Raw genomic sequence first — 22,774 nt, 5'->3', positions numbered from 1 at the left:
GAACTGCCTGCATTCCATTTGGGACAATGTATCACCCAGCCCACCTTTTATGCTCCCCCATATCCCTCTATAGAAGAGGAACAACTCCACCATCTGGACCCAAAAAAGAGCACTGTTGTTCTACCTTGACCGCCCAAAGGGTTCCTGGTGGACTCTTTGTGGGCTATGTAGGAGCTAAAAAGGCTGGTCAGTTCAGAAACGAACCATTTCGTATTGGGTTGTTCTCTGTATTAAGATCTGCTATGCACTGGTTAAAAAGTAGCTTCTAGAGGGCTCGCGGGCCCATTCCACCTGGGGAAAAGCTGGCTCATGGTGTTCCAGTCCTGGATATCTGGACAGTCACATCCACAGGGACAGGCATTTCGTCCATTTGGTCCTGCAGTACTCCTTAGTTTAGTCAATTTGTCCGCAGCCAACCACCTGTATGCTATGACTTGGGTACCTATTCAAAGGTAAGGAATCGGCGGCTAGAAGTCTCTATCAGATGAACAAGTTACTTACTTTTGTTAACGCATTATCTGGTAGAGACAACATCTAGCTGCTGATTCTTACAGACCCGCCCATGCTTATCTGTTCTGCGGACACATTTATAGGGCTAGGGGTGCTCCCTTTCTAGGGCCCTAGTTTGGACACACACCAGTCACTTCACTTCATGGAAATGCACTTGTGGCGTGGAAATCGTGAAAAGTAACTGACGTCCATGCATCTGGTTGGTACCAATATAGGTGACCGCGAAGTCACATCCAACGCCAACAACGTGCAGAACCGAATGGAGTCACCTGATGCCGCGCAGGAGTACTGCTCACACAAAAGTTTCTGGATCCAATCTGACACCTGGGAAATTCAAAGTCGAGGACTCAGTAGCTAGATATTGTCTGTACCAGATAATGCTTTACGGAAGATAAGTAACTTGTTCAGTGAGTCAATATTTTGTCCTAGTTTTTCAGTGCTGCCAGTGTGTGTGTGTGTGTGTGTGTGTGTGTGTGGGGGTGGGGGGGGGGGGGGGGGAGGTGAGAGGGCCTAGTGGGGTTGAGTCAAGACAGTTGCGAAGCTGCCAAAAAATGTTGCTGAGCACCAAAAGGTTTTATGACCTAAAAGCCTATCACCCATGGACGTCAGTTAGGGGTCGCAGCTGCGACCCCTGGTTTGTCTCCTGTGACCCCTGGCACTGCCTTTGCAATACCCTGGCCTCAGAGGTAGCAAATAGGTGGTAAGAACACAGGGGTGGTTCTGCATACTTTATTTTGTGCTCGCTGTTCATTATAGTTATATTGAATAATACTCTTTCATTCACTATTAGTGTAATAAAAAAAATGGAGCACGTGTTGCCGGAACACGACCTTTGGAGGCTGATGTGGTACTTAAAAATGGTTTTAAATGTAGGTTGTTTGCATGCTTGTGGGGGACAGTGTGTTTATGCGGGGGAGTGTGTGTGCATGTGTGACCATGTGTCTGTATGATTAAGCAACTGTGTCTGTGATTGAAAGTCAGTACTGTGAGAGTCAGTGACAGGTAGTGAGTGAGAATATCTGAGATTACAGCTCAGATTTCCTATTCTTTGACACAAGGCAAGGCACCACCAAAGTTGCTACACTGTCTTGCAAAGGAAGAGAGAAATAATGTACCATATCTATAAGATATAGCTGTACACTGGAGTCCACTTTGTATGTGGACTGTACAAAGTAGCATAAACACAAAGTTGGAAAAAATAAGGAAAAATTAAAACATTTCTCCTTGTTACGTCTGCCTCAAAAAGGCATAGGATTTTGGTGCAAATTCCTGTCTACCAATTTTTGAAGATAGGGATTTGCGTCAAAACGCATGGGTTGTAGCATGGGGATGCCCATGAACCACCCATGGAACATCCCCTTGAAGCATATTAATGCACTGGGAGGGTCTTCAGTCTGGAGAGTTCTTTCTCCCATGTGGTGTTCCCCAGGGATCAGCGCTCTCCCCTACCTTGTTTAATTTGTACGTGACCCCACTGGCAAAACGTATAAAATCTCATGGCCTGCGACTAGTGTCATATGCCGATGACACTCAGTTAGTGGTGTCACTCTCCCAAACGGTGGAAGTCACAGCGGAGTGCTTTCGAACTGTCTCCTAAGCGTAAAGAGCTGGATGAATAAGAACTTTTTGAAGCTCAACACCGAAAAAACGGAGGTGATTGAGTTTGGACAAAAACCCTCTATCTGGAGTCATTTATGGTGGCCTCCAGAAGCTGGTACATGCCCCGTCCCAGCACAAAAAGTTAAGAACTTAGGTTTCATGAGCGATAAAGAACTAACCTGTACCGCACAAATTAGTCAAGTCACTTCGGCCTGTTTTTTTACAATTAAGGTCCTCCGAAAAATCTTGCAGTTTATACCTTTTACATTGAGGAATACAGTAGTTGGAGCCTTGGTACTGTCCCGCATTGACTACTGTAACGCGCTGTACTTCGGAACTGGCGAAAAACAAATTGCAAAACTCCAGTCAATACAAAATGCGGCAGCCAGAGTATTGCTAGAGCTCCCTAAGCGTCACCCGACATCGAATGCCATCCGGCTACTCCATTGGCTCCCTGTCAGGAGAAGAGTGCAATTTAAGGCCCTTTGCTTAGTCCACAAATCCCTCAATGGTAGGGGGGCGGAGGACATGACAAATCTTTTTCCTCGTTATGTGCCGTCCCGCACATTAAGATCTAGCAGTCTGGGCCTGATTTGTCTGCCCAAAACAAGGAGAGTCCGATGGGGCGGCAAGTCCTTTTCCTACCAGGCAGCGAAACTATGGAATACCCTACCCACTGTGCTACGCTCGGTTACAGACAGGACCCGATTTAGAAAAGCTTTGAAATCTTGTCTCTTTTCTATGGTATAACTGGCGTTCCCGTTCATCTTCCTCCGACAGCGCCAAGACGCCTCGGCATAAGAGCGCTTAATAAATAATTCAGTCAGTCAGTCAATGCACAGCAGTGCACAGAACAATTTTGTGTTACTTTGGGATACGATCCAACACAAATAGGTATTTGCTTTGGATACTAAATCTCACCCTAACACTTTGTGCTGGTGAATTCAAGTGAGTGGGAATGAATAAGAATAAGTATAAGGCGGTGTAAGACACTGGGAGTGTGATGTTAGGGTCATTTGACACGCCTTCGAGGACAAGTGTAGGGTCCAGGGCCATATGACATCACTTCCTATGATGTCTTCAAGGTCAAAGGATATGTGATCTCACTTCCGCTACCACTGGCACTTTGGTAAATCAACACCCATGCTAGTACCCCAAATGTGAACTGGGCTTCCTAACCCTGGAAAAGCGACAGATTTGCCCTGGAAAGTGACTAAAAGGCAAAGTTATAGTGCCAACTAATTGGGGATTTTGGGCCACTGTAGTCAGAAACAGGCGGCACCAGACAGAACAACTGGTCTCCAAAGGCAAATTTCATACTGGTAAACTACCGGTGAAGGAAAGAGGTTGAAATTCAAAACAGATTCCTCTAGAGCACCAAGCTTATTTAGTGAAATTCTTAGATGGTGTGGACACTCCCTGGACCTATTGTTTCCCAAAATGAACTGTAGAACTGGGATTAAGGGTATGGTCTTTATCTCAAACTATAAGGACTAAAGAATTAGCATACTTTATTATAAATCAAGATAAATGGACTTACCCAATAGAGGGCCAGTCTAAGACACATGGTGTAAGGGAAAATCCACTGTCATTCTCATGCTAGAAAACAAGCAATAGGGCTCCCACAAAGTCACATCAGTCCTATTTTTTTTTTTTTAAATGTAAGAGTTTTATATAGGGCGAACTAGACCCGAGACCTCGGGTATCAGAGCGCTTTACATGAGCACCAGTTTTGTTACAGATGGACACATTCATTTTTGTTAGGCACAGGGAGATTAAGTGATTTGCCCAGAATCACAGGATGTTGAGCGTGGTTGCCGAGACTCGAAGTTGGGTCCCCAGCTTCAAGTTTGACCGCTCTAGCCATAAGGCTACATCCTCTCCCCTATCAGATTAGCTACAATTTTACCATGCTCTCGCACAGTATATCTCTTCAAGACTGCCTACAAGCAGTTTTCAGTAAGCTTGGCTTTGCTAATTCTCCCATTGCTCAGCGGTTAGCTATGCCATATGCATCAGAAAGTATAACATACTCTTCTACAATGGCAGATCAGGGCAACAGGATTGCCCTTTCTCTAGACACTAGTCCTGTTTGCAGCCCAATGGGGGAAATAGCAACAACCATAGTTCTACTGTTTGTCAGACAATTCTCTGTGCTGGTCCCACACATCCCCAGCTGTTTATCCAAATATAAACTATACGGTAAACAGGGAGTAGCAGATTAAAAAAGCTAACAAAGTTGACAGTATCATTACAACCTTTTCTTCAGGGCTTTCACAAAATAGGGAGAGGCAGAGCCTCCGACTGATCAAGGAAAGTTGGATTAAGTAGGCGGCAAAGTGCAACCACATTGAGAGGAGTCTCTGGAATTTCTATTTAGTCTTTGGTAGGGTGCAAAGAGGGGAGGCCATGTGTGGCCACAAGTCATTCATCCTGAACTGGTCTCAAAGATATGAAGTGCTTACTGCCAGACTGTCAAGCTGGTTTGAGCCAGTCTTTTGCATTTAAGCTGGCTTCTGGGCTGAATATATCTTGCATTTCGAATTATGAATGAAATGTGAATGTTCACAGATCATTTCAGGCGTGTATTGATTTATCTATGAAAAGACTTTTGTCCCTGCTTTTTGAGAGGTGCTTGGCAAGAGTTTTTGATAACATCTGTAATGAAGAGTCTATGCAGAGCAGCAGCTTTGCACTCGCAATATAGAACAGGTTATGCTGAGGTGTGCTTTAAGATACAAATAAGGGACTAACCAAAAACAATCCCTTGTCAAATAGGACAACCAACCCCCTGCAAGCATTACACTTCCACTGTTAACTTTTTAAAACTGTTTTCTATTACAAGCAGTAGGACATTCCTGCTGTTATAAGTAGGCCATTAATGAAATACATCCTTCATTTGAATATGATCTAATTTTTGATTACTTTAGAGAGATATACTAAATCATATAACACTACATCAATTTAAGAAATATGTTTAATATTTGCAGATACAGTGAGTGTAAATGGCATTGCCTTACAAAGCCCATGTGGTTTCCACAACTTACCGTTGGGGTCCTCCCAGTCTCTGAATCGCTTCCTGAACTGAGCAAGTCTGTCTTCAGTTTGAGCGCCCATAGGTTTGGCAAGATTTCTGAATGTTTTAGGACTGTTAAGATCCAATTCCTGAAAATAAAAGTTCACCAAACATGACAATGAGCATGAATTTTTTTTTTATTGAACAGAACAGAAAACTTAGCCAAATACCTCTACTACAAAGAACCCCTTGGCATACACATATGTAACACTTACCAATTATCACCATGTTTCTTCATTAACAATTGCAATTGTTAATACTGTAAAACTGATTTGGTTTAATTCAAAACTGCATTTATTGGCCAACATCTTCCTAACCAGTAGGGGTACTCTTAACTATTTGGCTGGACAATTGCACACTGAATTGTTACAACACCCATACACAACATCATGCACTACACCAACCCATCCACATAGACATAATTAAACTGCAACTATGGGCGCTGCAAGAAAATAATTTGTCTATACTTGAACAGGTGTTTATAATCCATGAAAATTAAATATAAAGTGTAGCAACAGAAATCATCACTATGACTGCGGTTGAACAACATTTAAGCAGGCAAGTGTTGTTCTTTAGAGATAACCTGCATCCTGTCTTCAGTGTCATGAGCAACATCATGCATCGCTGAAAATGGCTGCTTCACAAACCAAATGTTATTCATAGCAACAACTTAAATACTGTGTGGAATCATACTAGAGGAACTCCTTGAACCAACAGTCAAAGGATGTAGAAGAAGAAGACCTTTAGTTCATGGAGCTGGTTGAAGATCTTTTCCCACAATAAAGGAAACCTGATACACATTATGTGGAAGTATGTTCTAAGTACACTGGACAAAAGAGCATTTGTCAAGTTATGTGTGGCCATTTTATCATCCAAGTCTTTCTTTTCTACTGCCAACCTTTTCCCCTTCCATGACGCCCAAAATCACAGACAAGCAAAGACTTCCATAAAATGTTAACTACTAAGCGAAAATTCATTTAGTCAGACATTTCTGTTGATTGAGAGCCAATTAAAAACCTGGGGAATTTGAATTCATTTATTATTTACATTATTTTTTTTTACAGTGCAAACTTTTGCCAATGGGGTATCTAAGCGCTTTACAAAGGATATAGAGGTATACACCAAACATAGTGCAGTATTGAAACGCATACAAATTTGTATATAAAACACTAAAGGAGATAACAGATTAGAAAAGTCACCTGTGCAGGCAAGAATTATGTACTCTTTCATATCATTTGTGAATGTTTCTTCAGTCACAATTTCTGGAAGGAGAGGAAAGGAGTTATGTCTGAGGTCACAGAGTTAAAAGTTCCCGGTGGAGAAGCGATGGCTGCTACTATGTGTGACGGGAGATGTAAAATAGCTTAAGTATACGACAATATGGCTTGAAGAAGCCGCAATGGTAGCAAAAAGGAACATAGCCAGGAAGTGGGGGCGAGTCAACCACCGGACCTACAGGAATGGGCGGCAGATTTAGACTGGTGAACTGGAGCCGAGAAAGTTACATATAAAGCCAGAGGATGTCCGGGAAAATGGAACAAGATTTGGAGACAATGGACGGCATACAGGGGACATTGAGAAGTGGTTGGGATGATAACAGAAGTTGAAAATGTGTGCACCAAACAGTGAATGTAGTTCTATGAAACAATGTGTACTACCTTTCAACATATACTTGGAAAGATTTTCTGAGCTAATGTTAAATTAAAAGACTACAACATTTAAAAAAAAAGAATTATGTACAATGCTGTGAACGTGCTAAGTGACAAAATAGCATCTTAAAGTAGACTGAAATAATCTGAATGACTTTTGATCCTCACAGCTCTTCGGCAACCCTCAAACATCTGCTTGTAGTTAGTTTGTAGGTGGAGGTTTTGCTTGAAGAGTTGGGATTTCAGTTCTTTAAAAAATATGGAGTTACAAAAATTGCAGGGAGGATAGAGTTCCAGATCTTTTGGGCATTTCCTGAGAAATCTTGCTTCAAAATTCTTGATTTTATGCAGAGGACAGTCCCCAGGTGGAGCATGTCTTTGCTTCTGAGTGATCTAGCATCTCTAGAGATATTTAATTTCTAAGTAAGGTTACTTACCTGCCTCCCCACATAAAGCTTTAAGAAGAATACAGGCTGATTTGGAAACGCAACAGGCTTCTATAGGAAGTCAGTTTATGGTGTTCCGATAACATCACACCAATCCTGATCTTCTGGAGTCAGTGATGAAGTCTAGTCGCTGCACTGAGAGGAACTTTTTTAAAAGTGTCAGTCTTATGCTGGGCATTCCCGTCAGTAGGAGGATTCCATAATTTAGCCTTGAAACTACAAATGATCGGACTGTTTTGAAGTCGCCCACTGGGTATATCTTATTATTAGCCCGTAAGAATCCTGTATTGGACTCCCTTTGCTTGGGCAATGAAGAGCGCATGCAAATGAAGGTTTTTGTTGACGAAAAATCCCAGTGATTTAACATTTCTGATAATTGCGGATATGCAATTGAGATGACATTGCTTTTAGCAAGGACTGGACTGATGTGTCAAACTCTGATGGGGAGATGAGAAGGAACTGTGTTTTTTGGGGTGCAGTTAAGGATGAAGTTGTGTCATCAATGAGAGTAGGTACCTCCATGTTCTTTGCTAGCCTTGCTATGACCTCTGATGAGGAGCCCTTCCAGTACAACTGCATGAATTTGCATATAAATAAAAATAGATGTTGGATTGTCTCAGGCGATAGCTGGAGGTCTTTCCTTCCCAATCAAGTCAAAAGATGTTGTGACCTGGGTTGTTTGAGACAAATCTCTAAGCGAGATTTCTGTAACGAATACAAGGTGTAGATGAGAGGTTGGTTTAGATCAAGTCCACAATCTCAATGCTGTGTTTTTCCACCAATCTGCAATTCTAGAGCATACCATTGAGAGAGGAGTGAACAATTTTAATAGTAGGGACTGAGGGTGAGGGAATCTGAATTAATTCTTGTTATAGCAAGGAGTTCCCACTCCTAAATATGAGAATGGAAAAGAAAGTCAGTTTACTCCATGAGTCTGAACAAATTGTAGGGTACAATATGTTCCTTCAAGTCGCCTTCAAAAAGCAGTTGGGTGGATCGTTTGCATCTTCGGTATTTACTGTTTTGTGGAGCTGTCCTGTGGTGGTTCATGGGTGAGTCAGTGGACATGCTGTACTGAAGATGATATTCAAAAATATTTTCTTGAGGGCATGCAGTGTGCTGCTCATGAGTCACAGGGATGTAGAAATATCATTTATTTCCAGAATAAAAGGAGTACATTCTATCACTTAGACTTCTAGAGAATATATATCAAGGACCTTCTGTGCAATAAAATCATGGGTCGCAAGCACGTGGAAAGAGCGGTCACATCTCTTCCAAGGAGCATTGTGGAACCCCAGCTATAATCTAACCCCTCAGTAACCAAAGAGATCTGATGCTGAAATCTTAAACAAAACAATAAATATGGAAGATCAAGCAGTTCGAAGGAGTACAAGTAGACTTAAGGGTTACTTATCTTCCAAGCATAAATGTGCAATATTTAAAGAAGAAAGTTTTGGGCTACACCTCCAACGTATGCGAAATAAACAAGTTACTTACCTGTAACTGCAATTATCCAGTATTGGTATCGTTCATAAATTCACATGTTTGAATCATTCCCAGTCATCAAAGGGGGAGTCCCACGGAAATATAAATAAAGCAGTAGTAAAAAAAACTTCCATAGGCTATCATGGTGACAACCATGCATTTAATAGTCTATCTACCTCCTTTTCTGAAAAAAGGACCACAAGTTACTACTTGTGTCACAATATATCTGTAAGAGACATTAGTTAGTGATAGATTCATTACCTTAGAATATTCCCTAGGCGTCAGACTGGATCCGGTAAGTTTTGCTTAGCAGTACACCTGCGCGTCGGTAGGTGTCATCGTGCGGCTCCGCGTCTGTCACTGGCGTTGTAAGGGCCGAGATGACGTCACGGAGACTACTTAGGCGCCACCCATGCGCGCTGACGTCAGTTCTGTACACTACTTTCCGCGCCGAAACGCAGAGCCATGCAAGATACTGACCATTGGTACATAAAACTAGGGCCCTAAAAGGGGATGACCTTAAACCTAGTAAGCAGTCCGCAGAACGGGGAGGATGGGCGGGGCGGTAAGGAATCCATCACTAACTAATGTCTCTTACAGATATATCGTTACACAAGTAGTAACTTGTGCATCTGAAAGAGACACGTTAGTGATAGATTCCTTACCTTAGAATGGATACCCCAGCAATACCAACCGCGGTGGTGAGTCTCCGAACAAGATTACACCAGAAAGTCACGGAGCACAGAACGGCTAAAGAAGCCGTCTCTCCGAACCTGACTGCAAGGCAGTTGTCCTTGGTAAACGGGTGCAGCGAGGCCCATGTAGCTGCCTGACAAATGTCCTGCAAGGGAACGCCGCGTCCCAAGGCAGTAGTGGCTTCAGTTGCCCTGGTCGAAAGGGCACGCAGCCCCACAGGAGGCTCCTTCTTGGCCAAGGAGTAACATACTTTGATGCACAGAACGACCCAACGGGAGATGGTCCGTTTGTGCACAGCCCGACCTTTTTTGGCGCCCACGTAACCAACAAAAATCATCCAACGGAACTGATGTGTACGCTGCAAATAGAATGCGAGCGCACGTTTTGGGGACAGGCGGTGGAGCCTCTCCTCTTCCCTTTGTCATGTATTCCTATAGGTTCTGAATCGATCCCCCTATTCCTGACCCTATTCTGGTTAAACTAACTATCAAGTTAACTAACAGTCAGCCCATGAGGCAAGAAAAGCCCCCATGATGCAGATACCGTTATCTGACGCAGTCACACTACGGCACAGGAACGTGTTATCTGATTAGGTCATAACGCTTGAGATCTAATTAGACAAGCGACATTCCTCCAGCCCCTGATAAGGCATACGACGTTCTCATAACAAATCAAACCTATGACAACCTGGAAAATCCGTGCGGCCATTGTTTTGATTTCACAGAGAACTTTAGTAAAGAATGTGCTAACGAGCAAGTCGTATGACATCTTTATTGACGTATCTATGTCCATCCTTACGTCAATCTCGGCACCTTTAAGGTATAAATATTGCCGACCTTGCCCTATGCAAACACACGCGTGGTGACAAGACGGAGCAGCCATACTTGCCGAAGCCGAGAGCAGAAGCAGACCCCGCTGGCGCAGCCCCGCCTTCCTGACGCGCTGAGAGACGCGCTGCTATCTCAAGCCGAGAGACCCAGCACCGGCGCTTTCGGGCAGCCCTCGCAGGCAGCCTGGAATATCGAGAGCAGAGAAAGAGATACCATTCCTCATCCATCCTAAATTCCAGGTACAGAACTGAATAACCCCTCACAGAGAATTCTTTAGTTATTCACTTGGCAAAAACAAACTTAACTTAAACTGTAACTTTCTATTCCCGCCCACGCATTAGACTTAGGTCAGGTACACGGGGTAGGCGTATTTAGAAACACCAGTTGAGTACGTTTAGTCAAATGTATATGTGTATGTAAATATATTTTAATCATTTTAAACATCATATGGCTCAGAAACCATATCAATGTTTTTACAGTATTATTTTATACTATTGCTTTTAATGTATGCACTTTACTTAACTATAAGTATTGCAATAATATCGATCCATTTCTCATGTATGAGAAAAGAGACTGATCAATAAATAACACCTTTTTATTGAACACGCCCGTCTCTTCCTTTTCTCTACATTCTGATGAGACTAAGAATGCACGTACTGACTGAGTAAAATAATTGCCTTGTGCTCACACGACTCTCGAGATTGACTCTTGATTAGGGGAGAGCAAAGTTGTCATGTTCTATGGTTGTCAGAAACTAAATCCCTTCTTGTCTAATCAGGGGAGTTAATTCCTTCCTTGAACATTCGAGAAAGTTTCTAGCGAACTCTGAGCTTAGCTGGCAAACCCAAAAATTAAGTCTAGTATCGACAGTAGTAGACCTAGTTAACGTCTGGCCTAGGCCTTTACTGCTGTAGGTATTATTCCAATGCGCAGAGCCTATTGGGAAAATAGGAGCTACACTACATGGCGCCCAACGCGTTTGGAAAGGGCGATAAAACTAACGTAAGACATTTAGAGTAACTCAGTCGTGCTTTCTCACTCAGACCCCTTTTCCCAAATACTCCAAAGACGTCTGGAGTGGGTGAAAGGTTATATCCTCCAAAACCTCGCAGGAGGGAACTCCTATGTATGGTTCTTGGTCAAGTCAACGTTGAAGGATAAACAGTTCCAAAATATTGTGCATCTAATCTTTGTTCCATAAAGAAACCTGATCTGCAAACAAACATAATACCATCCTGTCTGTAAAATGGCAGAGAGTGATGATGAAAGAGAGGCAGTTAGATTAGCAACTGAACTCGCAGATGCTGATGCTACCATGCAAGCAGCAGACCCGAATATAACACTCATTCCGGTCATTAAAAGGAGATCTATAACCTTAAAACTTATAGAAAATGGACTGACACCTAGAGGTGGCACAGTCATATTCGTAATTGAGGCACACGAATATCGGCAGACAGAGGTATACTATTCATGGATACATTTTCCGGCAGCAAATGCTGTAACAAAGTACTTCCACTATTACAAAGTAGAGGAACCTCCTGAAACGTACACTCCTTTCGAGGAGGTGGAAGTACCACTCAAATTCCAAGAGCATTTGCTCTTATTTGATGGCGCCCTAAAACATAACAATCACATTACAAGGCTCGGTCCTTTAGGAAGACCAGGAGCAACGTGGCCGGTCTTAGCCAGATACACACCACATCCAGACATCGAAAGAATGCCTGCAGCAGAGCTGTTAATACAGCTAAAACAACTACTAAAAATTCATAGACAATTAGTTCAGTATGTAATGCGGACTTCAACAATTCAGCCAGCGATTAAACTTCCACAGCTGACCCCTCACCAGGGGAACACAAATAAAATTACACCACAGAACATCCAATCCTGCCTAGGTAAAGTTCCAGCTAAACGGGAACAGATACCATTCTGGTTGGCACAGAAAATTACCCAAATAGAGGCGGTGTTTCCTGACACCACCCCATTAGAAAAACACAGGATTCTGACTATATGTCTCCCAATGGGAATCGCACCACACATTGAGGACTGTGACACTTGGGGTACAGTCTTTGCTTCCATCTACACAAAAACGCACGGTGTTCCATCCATTTCGGTAATACCAGATGTGCTAAAACAAATTCAAGATGAATACGGTCCAGAACCTGCTTTAACTCTTGGTATGAAATTACTGAAAGACTTCAAGCAGGTCTCGGCTATATTACTAGCCAACATAAAAGGTGAAGCAGCAAACGTGGCGATCCGCCAGAGGTTAAAAGAGACAGATATAGCAGACCAACCAGCTGAAATTGCCAGAATCATAGAAAAATCCTATGAAGAACTAGGCAGAGATAGTCTAGGTGGAATACCAGTAAAACCGCAACTGACTACAAGTCCAGAAAAAATATTTTTTAATAATAATAATTCACCAAAAAAGAACTGGGATGGAAACAAACAATCCAATCCTAAAGAAAAGAAATTCCAGTCCCGAGGAAGGTCTCCTAGGCGAAGAGAGAAATCTCCAAACCAAAGACAGAGGTCACCGCAGAGTGACCCCTCGGGGAATAGATATAACCTTAGAAATAGGGATAATATTAAAAAACCTGATAGATATCAAGACATTGATACACGTCCCTCTCAATCTTTTCAGAATTCCTCGCAGAAATCGGAAAGAAGAGGACGATCAGAAGAGCACGCCAAGTCCAAAGACAAGGAACCTGCTCAACAAAAAAAGAAATTACAATTTCCAAAAAAGAAGGTAGCCAGTATCAAGGTAGTTAAAAATGCCGAGAATACTGAGGACACAACTGAAAAACGGAGAGTGGGCTCAGACAATGCTAGACAGCGCAGCAGAGGTGAGCATAGCTCGCAAAGTCCTTATGAATCATCTGGAGACAGTGGACACGAATGAATACCTTCAAGTGGAAACTGCAGACACCAGAGTTAGCAAGCCCCACAAGATATACGAGATAACATTACGTATAGAGGGAGATAAGACTAGGAAAATAAGGGGACTATTTTGGGATAACCTCTCCAAAGGCTATGACATCCTTCTAGCTGAAAAAGACTGGCCACCAGAGTTTGTCAGGGAGTGCCCTCATGGTGAAGAAGTAATTATGCCTGCCTTCTCGAATCAAATACCGATTCATAAAAAATACACACTTGCTAGAAAGTGGGCAGTGGCCTTAGCACCTGCTTTATATAAAAATCATGTAGGATGGGATGAGGATTCTCCTCCTCACAAAATCCAGTTAAAATCACAACCTACTGCACAAAGGCAGTACCCAATTAAGCAAGAAGCTAAAAAACAAGTAAATGAAATACTAGATCAGCTAGAATACCAGGGGGTGATTGAAACTTGCACCTCACAAATGAACAATCCTTTGTTTCCGGTCTCCAAACCAGACAATTCATATCGTCTAGTTTTGGATTACCGACACCTTAACACATGTTGCAAAACCTTTGCAGTGCAAAACTCACAGAGTGCTGCACTAATGAATAACATAGTGCGCAAAAAATACAAAACAACCCTGGACATTTCCAATGGATTCTTTTGTCAAAACATAGCACCAGAGAGCAGATCTTTAACTGCATTCTCAGTAAATGGCACTCAAAAACAATTCTGTCGGTTAGCCCAGGGGTACAAGAACAGCCCGGGGGTATTCTCAGCGAGAGTAACAGAATTACTACAACTATATGATGATGAAGCATTATCTTATGTCGATGACATTTACTTAACAGATGATGACTTGGATACTCACTTGAAAAGAGTGAACACCATAATACTTGGGTTCGCTGCAGAGGGTTACAAATTCAACTTTAAAAAATCCAGAATTGCCCATCTGACAGTCTTGTACGTAGGATATGAATTATCAAGTATAGCCTGGTTGACAATTTTCTAAGAACTAGAAGAATTAAAAAATCTAAAATATGAAAAGACGTATCCTCTGCCAATCGACATTCTTCCTCTACGACATTACGCCTGTGTAATCTATACAGACGGACATGCTCAACCCTCCGTTTGGGGAGAACATGCATACAACCCCACATGTGAGATTACAAAAGAAGTGTGGCGCGGAGGTATATTAAAACCTCTATTAACAAAATCACACTCAGTAGAAACTAATTCAGAACTACAAACTGAAATAATAGCTTTGAAAATGGCGCTAGATAATGCGGATCGCGAATTCCCGACACTTATAGTGTCAGATTCATATTACTGCGTCAAAGCATATAACAAGGATTTGCAGACATGGATTCGGAACGGTTACAAAGATGACACAGATGCACCAATAAAGCAGAAACTGCTCTGGGAACAAGTAGCTCTTTTGAAAAAAGAACTACCAAAGACTCACGTGACTCGCTCACTGAGTCATCAACGTGATGGCGTTCACGTTGTGGGGAATTCATTGGCTGAAGCAGCCGCAGCGGCAGCCACTAAACCGGCTCCCGTAGATCGAAAAAAGCGTACATTAAAATACATTGACGGTGAAACAATGCTGGCGGTGAAAACGTCATCAAGAGGCGACTGCTCAGCGTTACCGATCAACTATCCACTCAATTATACATACATAATCGATGCAAACTCCGTCCCTTTTGCTCGAATCCCTGGAGTGGGGGATAGAGTGATTCCAAACATGGACAGGAGAAGCTTGTTAATCGCAGACGCACACATGGGCGAGGGTCTCAGACACCTCAAACTGAAAAATTCTCTGGAAGAATTACAATCACGGTACTGGTGGCCAGGCATGAGCCTGCACTACACCATGTTTGTAAAAAACTGCCCAAGCTGCAACAGAGATCGCAGTGGGGAGAGAAACAGTTTAATACCTCGTCGTATCAAGGCAGATAATATTACCAGCAAAAAGAATGGCTTGCGATTAACATATACAGGCTAGTTTCCACTTATAATGTAGATCACCAGCACTCGGCTGACGTCCGGACTATTATACAAGATTTGCGAGTCTAAATGGCATATACGCTAAGAGCATGCTACGTTCGACCATTGTTTTCACTCAGGCAATCCAGCCTGGGGGGGAAACATGGCCAAATGAGCACAGCCCAGCGGGAATCTTCTCACTTCCTTCCTGAGGGTACGGGATGGTGTAAAGAAAAAACCAAGGCAGAAAGCAATCTATAATAGAAAGGATATTAGGTTCGGGAGCTGGGTGGGTCAAACATCTAATAAGTGTCCAACGTAGTCTAAATAACTTGCCAAGAAATTCTCTGAAGGGATTCAGTCCGTACGAATTATTATTCGGAACTAGGATGTTGATCTCTGACCTTGATAGTCAGACTTCAGTGGTAATAGAAAAAACCTTTGATGTCAAAGACCGTTTGGCTATTTTGCAGGACTTAAACAAAACAAGAAAAGACCTGAGCAACATACAGTTGAAACAACAGCCAACAACCACTGAAGAATCACCACCTGTCCCAGCAAGACCTGTCTGGATTCCAAAAGTCGGGGATCTAGTCAGGGAGAAGATCGCGGTAAAGAAGGAATTTGGGCCTTCTTACAGAAAAGCAGTTCCTGTCTTGTCTGTCAACGGGACAAGATCAGTTGTACTACCGCCACTTGCTGGAAAAAAGGAGAACCGAGTTGTATCCATCGACCTGGTAAAACCACAACATGTGGCCGATAACAAACAGTAGGCCAAGTGGACTCCCAATAAGTAGCAGAACACCTAGGTTTGCTACCAGTACAGAGGTCCTATCAAAAAGGCTCATCACATTCGAAACGCCTGCAGAAGAACAAGAAGGACTATGCAACAATGCAATAGAACTCAGACCTCTGAAAACCCAAATAAAGACATTTAGCAGAGACACACCAATCTATACTGAAGTACCAAGTGAAAATGCAAAAAACAGAAATCCTGAACCAATTGGAACAATTGACAGAACTGCATCCGGTTACTTCATCAACTTCGATGATTCCTCTGACGGCTTCAGTGAATCAAAGACACAGCCATCATCAAAATCCTTTAAAGACAAAGCGAAGGAACTTTTGAAACATCTGAAAGAAACATATCTGGTTTCTCCATGGATTGAATTTTGGGTGGGTTTTGGTGCATTTATCCTCATACTTTGGCTCATCATGGTATTTACTTTGGGACGCTTCATTGAGGGAAAATATGCTAAAATGGACACAGCAAGTCAGAACATCAACTTGATCCTCAAACCACACACATCTTCACACGTCGAGAAAAGAGAACTTTCTTCAGAACTTTCTTCAGCCAACTTCACAGCCAATCCTATACCTGGTGGGGTAGCCTGGGACAACACTGACTATGAAATTTATGGTCCGGTCGAGATCCTGAAATATCCACACCAAATCAAGATCTCCTTGAGTGATTTTGCAAAACCAAACTCATTTGCTGATGATTGGGACTTCGAAAGTATTAACAACATGATGTCTGACTTAGTAATGTCTGCTAAATTTACAAAACATGATTATTTGCAAGGTTCTACAAATTATGACAGTATGTATTGCTATAACCACTATGGTAACCATTTTTTGCATAAATCAGCACAACCTAGAAATGTTTTAAATTATAATCAATGGGAACATTGTGCTACACCTCCAAAAGGGAGCTCTAGAGCCGTATATGACAAATATTCATATTTTTCAGGTTTTAACATAAGTAATGCTGAAACATTTTATTTTAAATTGTCAAAAAAGACAGGGATGAAAACCATGATAACCAACACAAAATTGATATATTCAGATTCATTCTTTGAAAAAATGAATACTTTTGGATTTGATTATTGGGACAAAAATGTTGATCTGAAAAGTGTTTGGGGTACAAAAGAATGGCAAGTACAGGGTATAGAAGCTTTGTTTAGAGCCTGCATGATCCCAGAACAAATGATATTTTTAAATGACACTGTTCAACAAACCACCTGTCTTGGCTTAGCCAAAATCAAAGATTTAATTAAACCGTCTATTCCAAAGCCAATAATGTTTAGCAATAACTCTGATACAGATGAAGAGATAGACGTAAACCATATATTAAACCAAAACAGAACACATCCTGATTGGAAACAATGGTTGATCTGGCCCACAGATACAAATAACTGTCAAGATAGATTCCTGAATAAAACACAGGGTTTCAAAATGACCAGGCCAGACCCTAGATATCCCCAAAGACATCACCCAGGGATAATAACAACCTACAGTGTGGGCAAATTATGCCTTCAGTGGCTACAAACTTCCACACTGCCTGAAATTAAGCAACACCTAACTTTACTTACTGATGGTGCTGACTTGCGTGATTTCATACTGGGACCACGCAAACAGCGTCAAAAGCGTTTCATAGCAGCCTCTGTATATGCAGCATACAATGAGGCCTGGAAGGTTACTCAAATTGAGACAGCAGAAAGAATACGGGAAATTGACCGTATCAATTTGGAAAAATCACTTTCTGTAGTGGACAATGGGTTAATGACTCTGTCCTCCAGAATTTTTTCATTGGACAGCATTGTGTCTTCAGCAATCGATATATTATCGCAAGACTTACTGTTATTACAACATGGTCAGTCACAATTGCGTTCCATTGTACAGCTTGGCTGGACGTTACAAAATCTGCGTTCAGGCTACGTGCCTTGGCGTTTAATCAACACAACGTCACTATTCCAAATCTTTAACCTTATTGATAGACAAATCGGTATGGCGCAAAAGGGTGCTGATTATACAATCTTGAGCATTGAAAAACTAGAAAGATTACCAATGACAATGTCAGAACGACCTGTCAGTGAATGGATAATCCACGGAATCATAAATATTCCAATCTCAACCTTCAGGTTTCAATACTGCCAAAAATATATACAGGCTGGCATGTACGAGAAATTGGGAAAGGGGTACCTTAAAACAACTTGGAACCTGCCCTATTCACATGCATGTGTCAGTAATAAAGGACAGAAAGTGTTTCTTAGTGGCAACAATTGTGCTATGTCACTAAGCGGCACGCTTCTGTGTAACGGAATTAGTTTGCATGGAGCCTGTGAAGGGAATTCATACAACCTTTCATGTCACCAGCAAGGCGCACCTGCAACTGAAATAGAACCATTCTTTCAAAGACTCTATAATGGGAGTTACATTCTTATTGTAGACCGCAGATGTTGCAGTCTTATGCCCGGGACTCCTTATCTAATAACTACAACGGCGAAGGTCAAGTGCTGTGGACGTTCTTTATTCCCCAGCTCCTTTCCAGACAGGGAGGCAAGGGCATGGCCCAGTTTGAAAATTACTTCTATTCGAATAGATACTTTAAGCAGAATGAAAACAGTGCTTCTTCAGACGCCTACAAGGCTCACGTCATCAAAAGAAACGTATGATCTACAAGTCGCAAGGACGACTGCGAGATACATACATTATTATCAACTAATTCCCCCGTACATTTCGCGGAAATCCTAAGCGAAATCTTAAATATTTCTGATACCAATGGGATCTCAGGGGTATTTAAGACAGTATTTTCGATGGCATTAACACCATTCAAAGCCATACTGGGTATTTTTCCATATTTCGTCCATTCGATTTTTGGCGGACTTCCCCTGATCCTAGGACTAATTGCAGGAATCCTATTCCTAGTCCTTATTTTTCGTTATGGCAACCCATGTCACAGATCAAACTCTCGCGACAATGGAAGATACGATCCTAGCCATTGGATACCGGGACCGGATATCAAAAATCCTGGGAATCTCCCGGCTTAGAGACCTAAACATGACTTGGTTTCTATCATTTCGACCAATGTGGCAAAGGTGTGTTTTACCTGTACTAAGGTGTCTGCAATGCGGAGAAGAATGCGTGTTAGACACCTGTCTGACGCTACAATCGGATGCGCCAGTGGATGCAGATACACTGTTGGTTCCTACCAAGGTTCACGCTTTGTGCTGCCCTCAAAGGCTGCCAATCCTGATGACGGCATTCCTGGAATCTTCACCACTGCGATTGAAGAGTAGTGAAGTTCAAGATGAAAGCAGCATCGATCAGGTACGACCTTCTGTCAGCAATGCGAATCAGAATGTCAATGCAGACAATCATGCGCACGAATGCATGGTTACACCTATTTCCGACTTAGTGGAACTTTCCCATGAAGCTGTTGACAGTTTTTTCGAAAGCCTGAATGATATGATGTTCTCTCCAGAACAGAAATAGAGACTTTTGAGTAAACTCGCACACGGCGTTCCCTGAATTCGGCCTTCAACTTTAAAAATAAAGTCGCATGAATAATTCTTCCCACCAGTTCACGGACAACAATTTTTTAGCAGCCCCAAATTATTTTTCACAAATTTTTCGGGACACTTATCTTCTGCTTAAAGTAAGAAACTATTCCTAGAGAACTAAGATTTCTATTTTTAGATACTTTATAAACTTTAGTTGCCCGCTGGGATGTTCACAAATATTTTATTATGTGATGAAATGGTCTCGAACTTCCTTTCTGTATAGCCATATTAAGAGCCATTTCATGTGTATTTCTCATATACCAATAAGCAATAATGCATACAAATGCGTGTTTACTTTTGCATTTAAACCATAGCTTAAGTGCATACAATATATATGACTGCAATTTTTCAGTATATTTGAAAATTTCGAAATGCATTTATGTATTTTGGGGTGGTAAGGTATACACTATACTCTATAGTATGTTGTACTATGTTATACTATGCATAGATTAGTAGATATGACCATAGTTAGCGTGGAGTGGGTGTCATGTATTCCTATAGGTTCTGAATCGATCCCCCTATTCCTGACCCTATTCTGGTTAAACTAACTATCAAGTTAACTAACAGTCAGCCCATGAGGCAAGAAAAGCCCCCATGATGCAGATACCGTTATCTGACGCAGTCACACTACGGCACAGGAACGTGTTATCTGATTAGGTCATAACGCTTGAGATCTAATTAGACAAGCGACATTCCTCCAGCCCCTGATAAGGCATACGACGTTCTCATAACAAATCAAACCTATGACAACCTGGAAAATCCGTGCGGCCATTGTTTTGATTTCACAGAGAACTTTAGTAAAGAATGTGCTAACGAGCAAGTCGTATGACATCTTTATTGACGTATCTATGTCCATCCTTACGTCAATCTCGGCACCTTTAAGGTATAAATATTGCCGACCTTGCACTATGCAAACACACGCGTGGTGACAAGACGGAGCAGCCATACTTGCCGAAGCCGAGAGCAGAAGCAGACCCCGCTGGCGCAGCCCCGCCTTCCTGACGCGCTGAGAGACGCGCTGCTATCTCAAGCCGAGAGACCCAGCACCGGCGCTTTCGGGCAGCCCTCGCAGGCAGCCTGGAATATCGAGAGCAGAGAAAGAGATACCATTCCTCATCCATCCTAAATTCCAGGTACAGAACTGAATAACCCCTCACAGAGAATTCTTTAGTTATTCACTTGGCAAAAACAAACTTAACTTAAACTGTAACTTTCTATTCCCGCCCACGCATTAGACTTAGGTCAGGTACACGGGGTAGGCGTATTTAGAAACACCAGTTGAGTACGTTTAGTCAAATGTATATGTGTATGTAAATATATTTTAATCATTTTAAACATCATATGGCTCAGAAACCATATCAATGTTTTTACAGTATTATTTTATACTATTGCTTTTAATGTATGCACTTTACTTAACTATAAGTATTGCAATAATATCGATCCATTTCTCATGTATGAGAAAAGAGACTGATCAATAAATAACACCTTTTTATTGAACACGCCCGTCTCTTCCTTTTCTCTACATTCTGATGAGACTAAGAATGCACGTACTGACTGAGTAAAATAATTGCCTTGTGCTCACACGACTCTCGAGATTGACTCTTGATTAGAGGAGAGCAAAGTTGTCATGTTCTATGGTTGTCAGAAACTAAATCCCTTCTTGTCTAATCAGGGGAGTTAATTCCTTCCTTGAACATTCGAGAAAGTTTCTAGCGAACTCTGAGCTTAGCTGGCAAACCCAAAAATTAAGTCTAGTATCGACAGTAGTAGACCTAGTTAACGTCTGGCCTAGGCCTTTACTGCTGTAGGTATTATTCCAATGCGCAGAGCCTATTGGGAAAATAGGAGCTACACTACACCTTGAAGGATGCGGATGCGGAAAGAAGGTGGGCAAAGTGATGGTCTGCCCGATGTGGAAGGGCGTGACAACCTTTGGCAGAAAAGAAAGACGGGTCCTTAAAACCACCTTGTCCAGATGAACAGAAAGGAAAGGAGGTTTGGAGGAAAGTACATGGAGCTTACTCAATCTTCTGGCAGAGGTGATAGCAACCAGAAAGGCCGCCTTTAGAGTGAGAAGACGTAAGGGACAGTTATGAAGGGGCTCAAAGGGAGCGCACATCAGAAAAGTCAAGACAAGATTTAAGTCCCACTGAGGCATTATGAAGGGCATGGGTGGAAATGTATGCGTAATGCCTTTAAGGAAACGGTTAACAACCGGGGACTTAAAAAGAGAAGGCTGATCTGGAAGCCGCAGAAAGGCGGAGATGGCCAAAAGATAACCTTTGATAGTGCCCAGAGCAGAGCCCTGCTTCGCCAAAGAGAGAAGGAACAGAAAAACCTCAGAAAGAGGGGCAGAAAGGGGATCCATAGCCTTTGCTGCGCACCATGCCACAAATCTGTTCCACCTGCAGGCGTATACAGTTTTGGTGGAGGGATGCCTGGCTGCCAGAATGACATCACAGACTTTGGGAGGAAGATCGAAAGGTGTCAACTGTCGCTGCTCAATCTCCACGCATGAAGGTGGAGGCTGGAAAGGTTCGGGTGGAGGACCGTCCGCTGCTCTTGCGACAGAAGATCCTCCCGAAGAGGCAGACCGATCGGGGGATCGATGCTCATACGGAGTAGCTTGGGATACCATACCCTTCGAGCCCAGTCCGGAGCCACAAGAATGACTTGGGCCCGGTCGCACCTGATCTTCTTCAGCACCTTGGGCAAAAGTGGTATAGGCGGAAAGACGTACAACAGACCCCGCAGCACCACTCGTGACGAAAAGCGTCTCCGAGCAAGTACCGCCTTGGAAATTCCAACACGTGGAACTGATGACATTGCGTGTTCTCTTCGGTGGCGAATAGATCTAACCAAGGCTCTAACCACTGCAGAAAGAGACCTTGCGCCACGTCTGAGTTCAGACGCCATTTGTGATCCATCATGCACCAGCGGCTGAGTTCGTCCGCCCTGGAGTTCAGAGAACCTGCCAGGTGTTGAACCACCAAGGTAATGCCCTGATGTTCCAGCCATGTCCAGAGGCCCAAAGCCTCTTGACATAGGGTCCACAACCCTACCACGCCCTGTTGCACAAGTTACTACTTGTGTAACGATATATCTGTAAGAGACATTAGTTAGTATTAGATTCCTTACCTTAGAATATCCCCAGGCGTCAGACTGGATCCGGAAAATTTTGCGTAGCAGTACCCTTGCGCGTCGGTAGGCGTCGTCTGCGGCTCTGCGTCCGTCGTCGGCGTCGTGGGCGCCGTGATGACGTCGTCG

The 22,774-nt window shown here is 42.7% G+C and overlaps 1 protein-coding gene across 3 annotated transcripts in view; it reads right to left on the bottom strand.

Annotated features, from left to right (window-relative positions):
* Positions 1 to 22,774, bottom strand: part of WDFY3 (WD repeat and FYVE domain containing 3) — a 1,930,620-nt gene that overhangs the window by 227,904 nt on the left and 1,679,942 nt on the right. For all 3 annotated transcript variants that reach the window (XM_078676292.1, XM_078676293.1, XM_078676294.1), the window contains one exon: positions 5,157 to 5,274. In XM_078676292.1, the coding sequence (XP_078532418.1) occupies positions 5,157 to 5,274 (118 nt within the window). The remainder of the gene's footprint in view (positions 1 to 5,156; positions 5,275 to 22,774) is intronic.

The sequence above is a fragment of the Lissotriton helveticus genome, chromosome 2_1, assembly GCF_964261635.1.
Source record: "Lissotriton helveticus chromosome 2_1, aLisHel1.1, whole genome shotgun sequence".
NCBI lineage: Eukaryota > Metazoa > Chordata > Amphibia > Caudata > Salamandridae > Lissotriton > Lissotriton helveticus.
Note: the sequence above shows the minus strand (reverse complement) of the source record. Positions and strands in the feature narration are given on the sequence as shown.